The 17,472-nt window shown below is 41.0% G+C and overlaps 1 protein-coding gene across 5 annotated transcripts in view; it reads left to right on the top strand.

Annotated features, from left to right (window-relative positions):
• The window catches only part of LOC117528231 (zinc finger protein 271-like), a 136,512-nt gene that overhangs the window by 116,190 nt on the left and 2,850 nt on the right, over positions 1–17,472 (top strand). The window contains exons 2-3 of one of the 5 annotated variants that reach the window (XM_034191068.1): positions 6,273–6,347; positions 13,499–13,502. In XM_034191068.1, the coding sequence (XP_034046959.1) occupies positions 6,273–6,347; positions 13,499–13,502 (79 nt within the window). Of the gene's footprint in view, positions 1–358; positions 448–6,272; positions 7,579–13,498; positions 13,503–14,502; positions 14,603–17,472 lie in introns of those variants that run through there. The other 4 variants (XM_034191203.1, XM_034191141.1, XM_034191250.1 and 1 more) reach the window with 4 other exon arrangements.

Raw genomic sequence — 17,472 nt, 5'->3', positions numbered from 1 at the left:
TCTGAAATGTAAATAATGAGACACCGGTCACAGCTTTCTGGTTTTTCCGACCTTCAAATGCTCATACCTTTCTTCCTATGTGACATAGAACAAATATTTAAACACCATTTTAAAAGGTCTGAATAAGCTCTTTCCAATCACCATTTATGTTACAATTTAACTTAAATTTGTTAGAAAATGAATTTTTGTACTTTTATGTTAAAATGTTAAGTGTATAATGTCAAAGATTAAAAAAAAATCCGCACTGCAACTTGTTTGGGGGTATTTTTCCCTTAAAAGGAATAAGTCTGTCAAAATTACATTTTTCATTGTACGGCTTAATTAAAATTATAAACTTTGATGCGACCTGAGTTTATGGTTTCTGTCGGACCTTTGATACAGACGGAACACCCGGATGTGCTGCACTTCATAATAATGTCCGTCTTCGGTTCAAAGCTAATTTTTGAGGTAAACTGAGTTCTTGAAAAATTATTGGTATCTTAAAAAATATTAGTAGTTGTGTTTATGTATTTCGTTTCAAAGCGAACCGTTTGTCTTCTCTGTGCTGTTTATGGCTTCCGGTCACGTAGTTTAGCTGACGCTATACAGTAATTACTTTAATCATAATTCTGAGCCGTTTATGGATAATAATGGCTCAATGTTACAGAAAAACAACTAAATAAAGAACACTTTTTTCACACGGTTAATTTATAAAGGGGTTGAGCTGAAATAACTTTGTTGCAGGTCGTTTGGGGTTAATCTTTCATCTGCTCAGTTTGTTTTTACTTATGGGTTGCCGCGGACTTTACACCGAGCGAGCGCCCTCTGGTGGCCATTTCTGGCCGACGAAAACATCGCCGACCTCAACACAAATACATTGAATTGAATTTATTAGACACCCATGCAACAAAATTTCACTCATATACAACAACAAAACTCAAAGTAGTAAAAGAAAAAAAAAAGACAGTAAGAAAAAAATAAACAATGTACACGGTGCCTAAAGGCGTAAGCAGAAGCAAAGCTTATCAACGCCTACACCCCTCCATGAAGTAAAATCAAACCAGGCATATGTGCCTGTTCGTAAACGTTCATTTCTAAACAAAATCTGAACAGCAGCTCATAATTACAATTAAAAGTAAAGAAATATTTCCTAAACAGCTCCAAATACAAGCTGGATACCACCTACATATTTCAGTAAAAAAGGTTCAAGTATAACACCTTCATACAATCAATCAATCAATCAACTTTTTTCTTATATAGCGCCAAATCACAACAAACAGTTGCCCCAAGGCGCTCCATATTGTAAGGCAAAGCCATACAATAATTATGAAAAACCCCAACGGTCAAAACGACCCCCTATGAGCAAGCACTTGGCCACAGTGGGAAGGAAAAACTCCCTTTTAACAGGAAGAAACCTCCAGCAGAACCAGGCTCAGGGAGGGGCAGTCTTCTGCTGGGACTGGTTGGGGCTGAGGGAGAGAACCAGGAAAAAGACATGCCGTGAAGGGGGGCAGAGATCGATCACTAATGATTAAATGCAGAGTGGTGCATACGGAGCAAAAAGAGAAAGAAACAGTGCATCATGGGAACCCCCCCACAATCTACGTCTAAAGCAGCATAACCAAGGGATGGTCCAGGGTCACCCGATCCAGCCCTAACTATAAGCCTTAGCGAAAAGGAAAGTTTTAAGCCTAATCTTAAAAGTAGAGAGGGTATCTGTCTCCCTGATCTGAATTGGGAGCTGGTTCCACAGGAGAGGAGCCTGAAAGCTGAAGGCTCTGCCTCCCATTCTACTCTTACAAACCCTAGGAACTACAAGTAAGCCCGCAGTCTGAGAGCGAAGCACTCTAATGGGGTAATATGGTACTACGAGGTCCCTAAGATAAGATGGGACCTGATTATTCAAAACCTTATAAGTAAGAAGAAGAATTTTAAATTCTATTCTAGAATTAACAGGAAGCCAATGAAGAGAGGCCAACACGGGTGAGATATGCTCTCTCCTGCTAGTCCCCGTCAGTACTCTAGCTGCAGCATTCTGAACCAACTGAAGGCTTTTTAGGGAACTTTTAGGACAACCTGATAATAATGAATTACAATAGTCCAGCCTAGAGGAAATAAATGCATGAATTAGTTTTTCAGCATCACTCTGAGACAAGACCTTTCTGATTTTAGAGATATTGCGTAAATGCAAAAAGGCAGTCCTACATATTTGTTTAATATGCGCTTTGAATGACATATCCTGATCAAAAATGACTCCAAGATTTCTCACAGTATTACTAGAGATCAGGGAAATGCCATCCAGAGTAACGATCTGGTTAGACACCATGCTTCTAAGATTTGTGGGGCCAAGTACAATACACAACTCAACCACTTTCATCTAATACATATCTGGAGAATACCATTTCTTTGTATAAATATTTGAACTGGTTGACATTTGGACATCACTTGAGTTTCTCAGGTAGTTATTCCATTTTTTTAGGACCACAAATGGAGACAAGCATTTCCTGGTTGTCCCAGCAACAGCAATTTTAAAATGATACAAACCCCTTAAAATACATTCCTTCTCTTTGCGTAAAATATTATTGAATTCTAAATGGTAATTACTTATTTTTTTCACTTTATACATCAATTCAACAGTCTTGAATGAAATCATATCAAAGTTTTAATAGCTTCAATTTAATGAACAATGGATAGGTATGATCCCGATACCCTGCATTGTGAATTATTCTTAATGCTCTTTTTTGAAGGATGAATAATGGTTGCACTGTAGTTTTATAGTTATTACCCCAGACTTCAGCACAGTACGTCGAGTACGGTGCAATCAGTGCACAATACAGAGTGTGTAGTGATTTGCCATCAATAATGTGCTTTGCCTTATTTAATACTGCAATACTTTTGGATATTTTCTTTTGAATATGTTGAATATGAGCTTTCCAGTTAATTCTATCCTCAATAATCATACCTAACAACTTCTTTTTGACACATGCTATGTTTACCCCAAGTATATTTAACTGTATATGTACATCCTTTTTATAATTTCCAAATAACATCATTTTAGTTTTAGACCAATTTAATGACAATTTAATATCAAACCAACTGTTCAACTTTATCATTTCAGTTCTTAAATAATAATTGTTGCAAATTCTCTCCTAAACAAAACAAGTTTGTGTCATCAGCAAAGAGAACTGCTTTAAACACATCCGAAACTTTAAATAAATGGTTGATATATAAAATTAATAATTTTGGTCCCAACACAGAGCCCTGGGGAACCCCGCAAACAATGTGCAGATACGTAGAACAGCAGTCTCCAAATTCAACAAACTGCTTCCGATTTTGTAAATAGCTTTTAATCCAATTCAGAGCCACTCCTCTGATCCCATAAAGTTCCATCTTTTCAAATAATATGTTGTGATCAACTGTGTCGAAAGCCTTTCTTAGATCAAAACCAATTACTAATTCCCTTTGGTCCTACATGTAATACATGTAATTTGGTCACTTTTCAAAGGGGTCAGACTCCTCAATAATGTCAATGTAATGTACAATGGTTCATTTCAGGTCAGCTTGGTGTATAAATCTCATTGTTTCAGGCAGTGAGAGCTGTCAGCTGACTGTTAGAAGTAAGTTAGAGACAAAACAAAATCAGCTGATTTCAACAGACAGTCAACGCAGCCCGAGGTGGTTTTCATCGGGCGGCCAGTTGCAGAAGTGCGAATTCTCGCCTTCGGATTGGCCACTTCACCGGAAGTGACACGACTCCACGGCAACCCATTATTAATTTTTTTAAATTACCATTTTGATGCTGTTTTTAGTCACATGTGATTTTTTTAAATCTGATATTTTTCTGTTAACCTTATACAACTATATTACTGTATATTATATGTACTATATATTACAACTATATTTTTCATACTTTATTTATACATTTATGAATTGTACCTAAATAAATCCAAGTCCTTTTTCCTGTTAATTATTCTGTGGATTTCGATCTCCAGCTCAACCCACAGAACTTGAGAGCCAATAAAAAGGTCGGAATTTTTGGGATATTCATAACTTTTTTAATGCAACAACAGTTCTGTCAACATTTGAGTGTGAATTACCCAGAGTAGATATTTTCACCTAAGAACTTAATTGTGAAATGAAGTTCTGTGCATTCAAAACCTTGCAGTGATTCTTATTTGGAAAAAGGGGAATAGCACCAAAAAAGTTAAAGGGTCATAACTCTGAAAACCCCCAAGAAATTTTCCACAAAATTTTGTAATTTAGCCCTTCACCCTTTTAAGTGTTCTTTGTTCTGTTTTCATCAAAATCTGAAGTTGTCACCTGGTTGCTTCAGTATGACCCATGTTTTGATTCTTGGGAATATGTAGTAGTTATAGTTAATTAGCATTACCTATAAATACTGTCATGCATTGAAGTGGATAACTTATTCTCTGAACACATCTGTCTTCATCAAATAAACAATAAATGGATTAATACATCAATAATAATAATAATAATAATGTCCCTTCAGCTGCTCCCTTGTTTGCACTCGGGGTCGCCACAGCAAATCCAAGGTGGATCTGCATGTTGAATTGGCACAGGTTTTACGCCGGATGCCCTTCCTGACGCAACTCCACATTACATGGAGAAATGTGGCAGGGGTGGAATTTGAACCCGGAACCTTCTGAACTGCAACCAAGCGCATAAGTGATCAGAGCCTCCAAGCATCATTACCAGGTGACAGCTACGAATGATAACTTTTTAGTTTTATTGAATTCAAAATCATACAGATTTGTTGTCATAAAAATAAATTGTTAAAAGACATGTCGCACTGAAATCATAACAATTTAGATTTAGGATGTTAGTGACCATCCGATGATCCACCGGGATACTTTGAAACCGTGACGGGTTTCAAAGTATACAGCATTCGCAGCAGACAGCTACAGAGACTTTCGAAAACAAAGTACTCATGAGTACTCGGGTGTTTCCGACAGGTGACATAGTTACTAGAAGTGTCCCAGCGTGTTCTTCAATGAGCTGAGGCACAGATTAATTCCAAAGTTTACACAACATTCCTTGTAGAGACTGACAGTTTTATGACATTTGAGAGTCTACAAGCTTAATACTGATTAAATATTGTTCAAATTCAGCCAGAAATCTGTCTAAATTGGGGGTTAAACAGCTGCTACTGCTGCACACACACACACACACACACATTCTCAAAGTAAAATAAAGTACTTTAATTGAAAGCTCCATTGAAAAGAACACAAAACAAAAGATGAAAAAAAATTAACATTCCACTCACTCCAGCGTAAAGATTTCCAAATTAGTGCACAACAAAAACAAGCCCCCACACATGCATCACGCGTGCATGATCGCAATTGTGATTGCCAGCCATGGAACGGTCCACTCATGGACACTCGGATCCACAGCCAAAGATCATTTTCACGTTCCGCTCGGCCAGAGAATAATGTCCATGTCCACTCGCTCTCACGTTCTGATCGCGCTTGCGCATAATGTCCGATCGCAGCTCTGTCTTCAAGTCAACTTCTGTCAGGATCATGGCACATTAGATAGTCCACTAGCTCCTGAAAATAGCGTCTTCTGAGTTTTTCCAACACGTCCATGATCACAGCAGCAGTAAACTAGCAACTGTGACACAAACAGCAGCCTCATGACACTTTAAATTCCAAAATCTGACAGACTCTGAAAAAACTAAGAGTTTTTGGGTGAAGAGTGTCGGCTCCTATGTAAATCCGAGCCACTGCTTTCAAAGAAAAGCTCAGAAGCTTCATTATCAGACAGAACTGCATTCATTTTGCTCTCTTTGTCTCTGGTTTCTGTTTTGTTCTTAACTATGTCACACGCAGAGAAATCCCGAGAATTGCCAAGTCAGATGTTTTCTGGAAATGCACCTGTTTCCTGGCTTTAGGAGAGGAATAAAAAACATCAGAAACCACTAATTATGAGTGCATATGGGCAGGGAGACTTACAATCATGAGTACTTTGATGTTGTGTTGCTAACACAACATGTGCATAGGATATATCACATTGTGCCCAAGCAGAGGGTCACCCCTTTGAGTCTGGTCTGCTTGAGGTTTCTTCCTCAGAGGGAGTTTTTCCTTACCACTGTTGCTCTGGGGGTTGGTAAGGTTAGACCATACCTGTGTGAAGCGCTTTGAGGCAACTCTGTTGTGATTTGGCACTATATAAATGAAAATAAATTGAAAATAAACTGAATGTTTGTATACTAGTTCAAGTGATGATATTTTATTCTGTAGCAGCACATCACATATTTTTGTGTGTCATTGCAGGAACAGAACAACACAAATGGAGACAGACTTCAACCTCTTGCTCAGAGTAATGAGGTGCACCCAAAACCAGGAAAGACTGGCAAAAAGTTAAAGTGTGACCAGTGTGGAAAAACTTTCAGCCAGCCATCTTATCTAAAACAACATCAACTTATCCACGATGAGGAGAAACCACACACCTGTGATCAATGTGGGATCGCTTTCAGGCATCCGTGGAGCCTGAAAAGACATCAACTCGTTCACAGTGGAGAGAAACCACATACCTGTGACCAGTGTGGTACATCCTTCAGGCATTCACAGGGCCTAAAAACACACCAACTCATCCACAGTGGAGAAAAACCGCACACCTGTGACCAGTGTGGCAGAGCTTTCAGTCAGTCATCTGGTCTAAAACAACACCAGCGTACCCACAGTGGAGATAAACCACACACCTGTGACCAATGTGGGAAATCTTTCAGCCAGTTATCTAATCTAAGGACACACCAACGCATCCACAGTGGAGAGAAACCACACACCTGTGCCCAATGTGGCAGAGGTTTTAGCCAGTCATATTGCCTCAGGATGCACCAACTCATCCACAGTGGAGCTAAACCGTATGTTTGTGAGCAGTGTGGGAAGTCTTTCAGTCAGTTATCTGGCCTAAAGAAACACCAAGTCTTGCATAGTGGAGAAAAACCGTACATCTGTGACCAATGTGGAAGAGCTTTCAGCCAGTCTTATCATCTAAAGACACACCAACTAATCCACAGAGGACACAAACCGTACACCTGTGACCAGTGTATGAAAACTTTCAATCAGTTATCTAACCTAAAATCACACCAACGCACCCACAGTGGAGAGAAACGACACATCTGTGACCAGTGCGGAAGAGCTTTCAGCCAGTCATCAACGTTAAAAACACACCAGCGTGTTCACAGTGAAAATAAAACTTACATCTGTGAAGAATGTCAGAAGTGTTTCAGTCGCATTAATTGGTATTTAAGGCACAAACTGATCCATACGGGAGACAAACCATAATGGTCAAGTTGCCTTTGCATGGAAGAAGTAGTCCTCTTCAGACCATGAGCTTCATAGAGTTAAATCTTTTTTTCCCAGAGTCCATGGCATGAAGTGGATGAGTGCCTATGCCTTCCTGAGGATGGGCCACCAGCCTGGCTCGGGTTACATCCACAGCAAAGACCGGTACCCATTTAGAGCAGGGGGGACTGAGACAAAGCAGGTGAAGTGTTTTTAATGCAAGGACACAGACAGTAGTCCATGAGCCTGTTTTAACCTCAGGGTAGTATCCCACTGGGCTGTGACTGTTGGAGAAACATGCAAAACCAAACATGCAAAAGAGTGACAGTGTCACAGCTGGTGTCTCACTGAAGTGGCCATTCACAACTGAAATGATGACAAGATGGCACACAATGTTCAACTCTTATTATCCTACTATTATCTTCTACAGTGAAGAAAATAAGTATTTGATCCACTGTCAATTTTGCAGGTTTTCCCACCTACAAAGAATGGAGAGGTCTTTCTTTTTTATCGTAGGTTCACTTCAACTGTGAGAGACAGAATCTAAAAAAAAAAAACAAAAAATCAGAAAATCACATTGTATGATTTTTAAATAATTCATTTTCATTTTATTGCATGAAATAAGTATTTGATCGAATAGAAAAAACAGACCTTAATATTTGGTACAGAAACCTTTGTTTGCAGTTCCAGAAATCAGATGTTTCCTGTAGTTCTTGACCAGATTTTCACACACTGCAGCAGGGATTTTGGTCCACTCCTCCATACAGATCTTGTAATGTATGATTTTTTTTATATATATATAATTTATTTGTATGTTACTGCTGCAAATAAGTATTTGAACACCTGTGAAAATCAATGTTAATATTTGGTACAGTAGCCTGTTTGCAGTTACAGAGATCAAACGTTTCCTGTAGTTTTTTCACCAGGTTTTCACACACTGCAGCAGGGATTTTGGTCCACTCCTCCACACAGATCTTCTCCAAATCTTTCAGGTTTGGAGTTTCAGCTCCCTCCAAAGATTTTCTATTGAGTTCAGGTCTGGAGACTGGCCAGGCCACTCCAGGACCTTGAAATGCTTCTTATGGAGCCCCTCCTTAGTTGCCCTGGCTGTGTGTTTGGGATCATTGTCATGCTGAAGACCCATCTTCAATGCTCTGACTGAGGGAAGGAAGTTGTTTGATACATGACCCCATCCATCCTCTCTTCAATACAGTGCAGTCGTCCTGTCCCCTTTGCAGAAGAGCACCCCCAGAGTATGATGTTTCCACCCCCATGCTTCACGGTTGGGATGGTTTTCTTGGGGTTGTTCTCGTCCTCTAAACATGGTAAGTGGAGTTGATACCAAAAAGCTCTATTCTGGTCTCATCTGACCACATGACCTTCTCCCATGCCTCCTTTGGATCATCCAGATGGTCACTGGTGAACTTCAAACAGGCCTGGACATGTGCTGGCTTGAGCAGGGGGACCTTGCTGCCCTGCAGGATTTTAAACCATGACGGCATCATGTGTTACTAATGTAATCTTTGTGACTGTGGTCCCAGCTCTCTTCAGGTCATTGACCAGGTCCTCCTGTGTAGTTCTGGACTTTCTCAGAATCATCCTTACCCCACAAAGTGAGATCTTGCACGGAGCCCTAGACCGAGGAAGATTGACAGTCATCTTATGTTTCTTCCACTTTCTAATAAATAATCATAACAGTTGTTGTCTTCTACCAAGCTGCTTGCCTGTTGTCCTGTAGTCCATCCCAGCCTTGTGCAGGTCTACAGTTTTGTCCCTGGTGTCCTTAGACAGCTCTTTGGTCTTGGCTGTGGTGGACAGGTTGGAGTGTGATTGATTGAGTGTGTGAACAGGTGTCTTTTATACAGGTAATAAGTTCAAACAGGTGCAATTAATACAGGTAAAGAGTGCAGAATAAGAGGGCTTCTTAAAGAAAAATTAACAGGTCTGTGTGAGACAGAATTCTTGCTGGTTGGTAGGGGGTCAAATACTTATTTTATGCAATAAAATGCAATTATTTAAAAATCATACAATGTGATTTTCTGGACCTTTTTTTTAGATTCTGTCTCTCACAGTTGAAGTGAACCTACGATAAAAATTACAGACCTCCACATTCTTTGTAGGTGGGAAAACCTGCTAAATTGACAGTGGATCAAATACTTTTTTGCCCCACTGTATGTGAATAGACTGGAAATTCCTCCAACTGTACCAACAAAAGACAGAGAAATAAATAATAAAGTCTACCGTAGCTCCACGGGGGTGGTGGGGGGGCGGGGTGACTGGAACGAACATGAATAGTGCACTCACAGACTTGCAGAATGTCCCTGCTGGATCTACTGTCCTCTCATCAGTCTCCAGTATACAATCCCTGCTGATATGATCCTTTTGTCCCCAGCTCTGAGATCTGTGCAGAGCTCTCATCCATGCAGTGGACCATCCTCCTCTCCCTGATGCTGTGATGTCCAGCAGCACTTCAGGGCCGTATGTCCTTTGATTTGATTTATTTGTCAATAATGTAAGTCCCTTTGGCTTTTCCCGACAGGGTTTTTTTCCCCCACTCTGGGCCTCCACAGCCGATCCGAGGTGGATCTGCAAGTTGATTTGGTACTGATCACGTGTGACGTCCCCTTGCTCCATCCTCCTGCATTTTGGTTCTGATGGACAGATGGTGTCACATTTCCACGGCACAGCATTTTAGCAAATTTTCCCAGTTTAAAGCTGTATATGCACGCTGCTGGACAGCTGGATATAAACAGTGTGCCGTGTAATGAAAGCATCACGTCATATTTCTACACTGATCGTGTGTCATCCTCACAGCGAGCATGTCAAACAAGTTTGACGCACTTCCTCAGAGGGCAAGAGAGCACTCCACATAAAAAAAGATAAAAAATGACAGCACTGTGTGCTCCACTCCTGCAGACTTGTGTTCCTCAATTAAAAAAAACAAATGCATAAGTCCAGAAAGCTCGAACAGGAATGCTGATGTCCTCTGCAACTGCTCGGCCACACCCCAAAGTGGCTGTTCCTCTCCAATGATCTCCGCTAGTTTGGCGTGCTTCCCAGCAACTTTTGCGTGTGGCCCACCCCTCCCACAGTTCTCTCCTGAATCGCTCACATTAGGAGTTACAGCGAGTGCATTCAGAGGGTCGCAAGACACCAACGACGGCTCTGGGAGTGTACTGGGAGGAGCCTTGTCACCTTGCCAACTGTGGACAGTTCAAAATCCAGGCACAATGCTTTCGACGGCCTGCGAGGGAAGAGCGCTGACCAAGTGGGTGTCAAGCGAAATCAAGCAATTTCCCTCACAATTGCCATTCACATGCTGTCACAGCCCAGTCAGATAGGTGGCACTGATTAGGGTACCAAGTATCCACTCTGCTGCCAGGTAGCAGAGTGGATAAGGAGCTGGTCTTCCAATATGGTGACCTGGGTTTAAATCCCGCTAATGCTGTATGGCTCTGCCCTTGCACAAGCTACTTAATCTACATTGTCCCAGGTCTGTCCATTTGTAAATGGGTACCAGCCTCGGGTGAGGTCTCATCCAGGGGATGTCATGGACTGTCATGCACTTGAAGCTCCAGCGTCTGGAGATAAGCACCAGCACCAACGAGCCTCGGGGCCACATAAGGTTAATAAACAAGACTTGCAACCCAGATTCAAGTGACAATGGTGTTCATCCCAGAGTGGTAGTAGTAGCCAGGTAGAGATCAATGAAGGATTACACACTGGTAGCAAGTAGGGATGGGACCAATCCGATCCCAGATCGTTATTGTGTTCCGATACCGACATAATTCACGTATCAGAAAATATCCAACCCGCGACATTTTCCAAAACCAGAGAAGAGCCACTGTGAATCCTCTCAATTGATGTTTGCTCTCTGCTTCTTTGCTGCTGAGTGGAAGGAGGGGAGATTTTTGAAGCCGGGCTGTTTGAGAGAGCTCTCTTCCGCAGTCTTCTAGTAGTGGTTAGCGGCAAATTTCTGCCCATCTCTCTGGTTCAAATTGTCTGTTCATCGAGCACAGATTTTCCAAATAATTAACTGAATTGTTGCTGAAAATGTGTGCTAAAAAGTTAGCCGCTTTCCCAAGGCTGTCAAACACTAGGAAAAGCCAGCTCAGCATGCAGCCGAGGAGGAGCCGAACAGAGATTCTGTCTGCTGAAAGGGATTAAAGTTTCCATTAAAATCCTGCACGTGAGCATCGCTGATGATACACTTATTTTACAGTTGAAAGTCTTCATGTTTACAAAAAGTCTGAAGTTTGCGCAGCACGAAAACAGCGAGAGAGAAAGAGAGGGAGGCAAAGAGAGTGAGAGAGACAGGCAGAGGGAAAGGATTTAATTTTGAATTTTTTTACTCTAACACTTGCTTTGACAATGTAAAGATATGTCTCCCGTATCAATAAAGCTCCATTCAAATTGAAAATTGAGAAGGAGAGACAGACAGAGAGTGCTGTCTTTTCTCTTTAAATCTATAAAAGTCTATAAAAAAATACATTGAGGCAAATAAGTATTTGATCCACTGTCAATTTTACACATTTTCCCATCTACAAAGAATGGAGAGGTCTGTATCGTAGGTACACTTCAAATGTGAGAGACAGAATCTAAAAGAAAAAAATCAGAAAATCACATTGTATGATTTTTAAATAATTAATTTGCATTTTATTGGATGAAATAAGTATTTGATACAATAGAAAAACATACCTTAATATTTGGTACAGAAACCTTTGTTTGCAGTTACAGAAGTCAAATGTTTCCTGTAGTTTTTCACCAGGTTTGCACACTGCAACAGAGATTTTGGTCCACTCCTCCATACAGATTTTCTCCAGATGTTTCAGGTTTGGAGTTTCAGCTCCTTCCAAAGATTTTTTTATTGAGTTCAGGTCTGGAGACTGGCCAGGCCACTCCAGGACCTTTAAATGCTTCTTATGGAGCCCCTCCTTAGTTGCCCTGGCTGTGTGTTTGGGGTCATTGTCATGCTGGAAGACCCAGCCACAACACATCTTCAGTGCTCTTACTGAGGGAAGGAGGTTGTTTGCCAAAATCTCACAATACATGACCCCATCCATCCTTCCTTCAATACGGTGCAGTCGTCCTGTCCCCTTTGCAGAAAGGCACCCCCAAAAATGATGTTTCCACTCCCATGCTTCACAGTTGGGATGGTGTTCTTGGGGTTGTTCTCAGGATAATGGAGTTGATGCAAAAAAGCTCTATTTTGGTCTCATCTGATGACATGACCTTCTCCCATGCCTCCTCTGGCTGACTGTGGTCCCAGCTCTCTTCAGGTCATTGACCAGTTCCTCCTGTGTTGCTCTGGACTTTCTCAGAATCATCCTTACCCCACAAGGTGAGAGCTTGCATGGAGCCCAAAACTGGGGAAGACTGACAGTCATGTGTTTCTTCCATTTTCTAAGAATTGCGGCAACAGTTGTCTTCTCATCAAGCTGCTTGCCTGTTGTCCTGTAGTCCATCCCAGCCTTGTGCAGGTCTACAGTTTTGTCCCTGGTGTCCTCAGACAGCTCTTTGGTCTTGGCTATGGTGAACAGGTTGGAGTGTGATTGATTGATTGTGTAAACAGGTGTCTTTTACACAGGTAACAAGTTCAAACAGGTGCAATTAATACAGGTAAAGAGTGCAGAATAAGAGGGCTTCTTAAAGAAAAATTAACAGGTCTGTGAGAGACAGAATTCTTGCTGGTTGGTAGGTGATCAAATACTTATTTTATGCAATAAAATAAAATTAAAATCAGACAATGTAATTTTTCAGAATTTTTTTTTAGATTCTGTCTCTCAAAGATGAAGCGTACCTACGATAAAAATTACAGACGTCTACATTCTTTGTAGGTGGGAAAACTTGCAAAATCGACAGTGGATCAAATACTTATTTACCTCACTGTAAAAGCACTTAATTCTTTCACCAAAACATCAAATCTAGGCTTTCGTCTTAGATACACCTTCTGGCAAATTGTAGCTGAACTTTCAGGTCTCCTTTTTAAGAAAATCCTCATATAAAATCAACAATAATGATAATAATATGAGCAAAGCAGCACAATGCTAGCTCTATGGCAGACAGAGGCACAAACTGGAAATGGCACAAAAATTCAGCCCCACTGGAGAAAAAGCCACAAACCGGACAACATTGTCCTAAAAATTTGTAAAAAGCCACAAACGGATGGTAGACGAAGCCGCAAATGGCTCTGAAGAGCTTCACACATTCATGTCCGTGACATATACATATTAATATTAAAGCAAATAGAGCTCTAGTATCAGATTGGAAAAGCATCGGTGTCGGCAGATATCCAAATTCAGGTATCGCGATCGGTTCGGAAGTGAACACCTGTGGATCAGTGCATCCCTAGTAGTAAGTAAGTCCCTTCCACAGCACATCCAAGATGGAGCTGCATGTTCTTTACACCGGATGCCCTTCCTAATACAGGTGAACCGGGAACCTGCACTGAAACCAAGTGCACTAACCACATGGCCACCACCCCTGTGCACAAGAATTACACAGTGATCAACATTTTAAAAATGCTCCAGTGATTTTTAAAAGTATACCAAACTGATCACAAGGATTACAAAAAGACGTCGTTTGGTCTGTCCATGAATGTTACAGAGTAAAAACTAAATTTCAGTAAGTTGTTTATTCGCCTTGAGTGGTACCAAAAACCTGCCTGGCTTGTGGACAACAGGGACTCAAACTCAGGTCTACATATTCAGGATGTCAACAAAAAAATTGAGGTTTAGATTTTTGTTTCGCCAGCAATTCTGGTAAGAGCCCAACTCTAAATCCCACTTCACTACCTGTTCAACACCACACAACTATGACAAGAGCATCAAAGAATTAACTGCTTATTGGAAAAACACTGTTTTAAATGAATTGTTTTTGTCAAATAATAAAATTAATTCAGCATTGTTTTCAGAACAACTGTATTTACAGCCAAGAAGAATTTTCCCACCTCAACTTAATCGTGATTCGACCCAAACAGACTCAAAGGTCTCTCTGAAACTGTACCTGAGTCCAGCTCAGACAGCATTTACAATCAGTGTTTATATTTGTACCATTTGTGGCTACATTTGTAAACAGCTCATAATTATGAAAGTCTGGTTTTCTGCTGAATTTGCTTGATATCTTGTTTGCGATTATTTATGTTTTCTGCTCCAGCATTTTGTTCGTTAATGTGCTTGCATTACTATAAAAATATAAAAACTCAAGGTGTAAACGAACAGCGGGGTTGTCGTTTCTGTCGAACCTTTGATACGGACGGAACAACCGGAAGTGCTGCGCTAATAATGTCCGTCTTTGGTACAATGTTGATTTTGGAGGTAAAGTTAGGTTTGTTTGTTTTTTTATTCTTATTATTACTGCCGTCTTAAAAATATCAACAATCGTGTGTTTTTAAGTAAACTGTTGGCCTTGTCATTGTAATGTTAATGGGGTATTCTCACATTCGTTCTAACGGTCACTTTATTTAGCTTAGCTTATGCTAATACTGTAATTTTACAGAAATGACTTTAATCATAATTCAGAGCTGTTTGTGGACAATAAGTGCTTAAAGGAGACCTGCATTGAAAAAAATGCAGTCAGATTTTTTTGAATAAAAAATGACTTACATTTACACATGAGATCCTTCTGAATGTAGTAAAGTAAATCTGCAAGCCCAGATCTGTCATTCAACGGAGAAATCTTCATTTGAAAATGACAAATTTACAGCTAACATTTAGCCCTCCGCAAATTGTCCCTCTCATCATGGATGCTGCCGAGACGTCACGGACAAGACCCTCTCCCAGCATGCATTGCGTCAATTGTAATTTGTGGATTTATGTCAGTTTGCATCTGCACCTTTTTCTTGTCTTATACGGAAGGATCTACTTTTTGTAAAACTTCATATTTTCTTTCTTTTCTTGAGTGGTGTCGCAATGAAAATTAATGTCTATCGCCTCCGGTACCATCGCGGGATGTGGAGGCGAGACCCGCAAAGAATCCCAGTCATTAAAAATATATAAACCTCTCTCAGCGTCCATGGAGCTCTGGGGCTCCGATTGCCGAGATGTGCGGTGCTGTGGATTTTGCCGCAAGAAGTCTGTCCTTGCAGCAACAGGTGTACCGGCCGCTTCGCATTAAAACAGCAAGTATAATCTCAGGACTTGTGCCAAGTGTGCTGCAGCTCCATTCAGTAGACAGAGAGGTGATGCCGGTGTTGTGCGCTGAATCTGACACAACACCGGCTACAAAGCAGACACGGGCAGTGTGAGTGGCCCGCGTCGGCGGTTAACAAGCTCGTTAACGAGCCCGCAGACTTAATAAGTGCAGCGGAGGCAGAGAGCGGGAGAGGAAGAACGGCGCTCGCTGTCGATGTTGCTGATCTGAGCACACAGATCTGTATCTCACATTCATTGCAGCTTACATTTGGATGTTGAAACCAGGACGTGTATAAGTAACATTACTAACGGATAAAATCAATTTCAATGCGGGATCAGACTAAAGGCGGGAGCGCGTCGTGTTGTCCCTGACGTCATGGAAATGAAACGGCTGTACAAATTGTTTTCACAGAGGGCTAAATTTTAGGTGCAAATTTGTCATTTTTAAACGAAGATTTCTCCGCTGAATTACACATTTGGGCTTACAGATTTACTTTACTGCATTCACAAGGGTCTTATAAATACATATCAGCTATTTCTTTCTGAAATCTGACCACAATTATTTAAATGTAGGTCTACTTTAATGCCACAGACCACGACAAAAAAAAAAAAAAACTTTCACAGGGCTAATTTATACCGAAAGGGGTTTTTGTTAGTTTATGTTGCCGGTCTTGTTTGCAACTTGAACATTTTCATTAAAACTGATAGGTTGTTGATTTGAGGAAATCTTGTGTCTTCCCAGATTTTTCGTAAGAACTAATTGCAAGGGAATGGTCACAATTGTGTATAAATTTGTTTTGATACTTATGAGTATTTTTGAGTGATTTGGAAGTTGTTTTTGTGATGAAAATCTACAAAATAACCCAACAGCATCTGAAAATTACCCCATAACAAACCATTTACTAAACAAGCAATAAGATGTTTGTCAAAATCCTGTCAACGGTACAAAAACATTTCTGGTCTTTTAATAAATGTGAGCAATGTATTTACTGGAATATTCAGTCTGGATGCACAGAGCTCAAAATCTCATAGAATTTCCTACAAATGTAAATGTGAATGTGAATTTGAGGTATAACTTTTGTTAATGTGTTGTCAGAGCTCTGTTCCGCTGTCAAAATGTGACATGAATAAGAATTACAGTAGCAAATTTTCATCTTTGTAGTTAATTTTGAAATGAAGTTCTAAGTTGGAACAATGTGAAAATGACATCTTTCTCTATGTGGATGATTCCACCATCTATGCCCCGGTGACATCACTAAATGATCCCGAGGTGGCTGCATCCCTAAACAAGGACCTGGAAAACATCCACAGGTGGGCTGATATCTGGAGGGTTACATTTGAGCCTAGCAAATGCAAGGCCATGGTCCTGTTCAGAAAGAGGGCTCCATCCTGCCCAGATCTGTTCTTTGGGACAACCAGAATTGACCTCACCAAGCAGATGGATATCCTGGGACTTTGCATTGACAAGAAGCTACTATGGACCAACCACCTGTCAAACATCTGCAAATGCACTAGACAGCGTCTTGGAACACTGCGGAAGCTGGCCAACAAGCTCGACACCAAAGGCAGGGCCAACATCTACAAGACCCAGGTCAGGAGTGTCATGGAGTACTCCTGCCTTGCCTCGATGAACGCCTCACAGACCACTCTTGGGCAGTTACACAACATCCAGAAAAAGACCCTGAAAATCATTGGTGTGGATGAGGACACTGCCCAAAGCAATCATGCCATCAGCAAGCTGAGCCACCGCAGAACAGTCACAGCAACAACCATGTTATACAAGATGCACACTCTGAACTGTCCAGAACATCTCGAAACATTGCTACCCCCACCTGACCTCCCGAGCCGAACCACTCGGAGGGCGCCATCAAGCCATGCCTTGAAAACCCCCAAGTCCCACACTAAATGCCTTGACAGGAGCTTTCTTCATTCCGTAATTACCACCTGGAACTCCCCACCCGCCCCCGCTGTAGTTGGAGATATCACATCAAACAATGTTCAAGCCTTCAAGAAGAGACTGAACAAACACTTCCTCAACATGAGACTATAATCCC

This window comes from Thalassophryne amazonica, chromosome 1 (assembly GCF_902500255.1).
Source record: "Thalassophryne amazonica chromosome 1, fThaAma1.1, whole genome shotgun sequence".
NCBI classification, from domain to species: Eukaryota; Metazoa; Chordata; class Actinopteri; order Batrachoidiformes; family Batrachoididae; genus Thalassophryne; species Thalassophryne amazonica.
The sequence above is the reverse complement of the archived record's forward strand: the minus strand, read 5'-3'. Positions and strand labels throughout refer to the sequence as shown.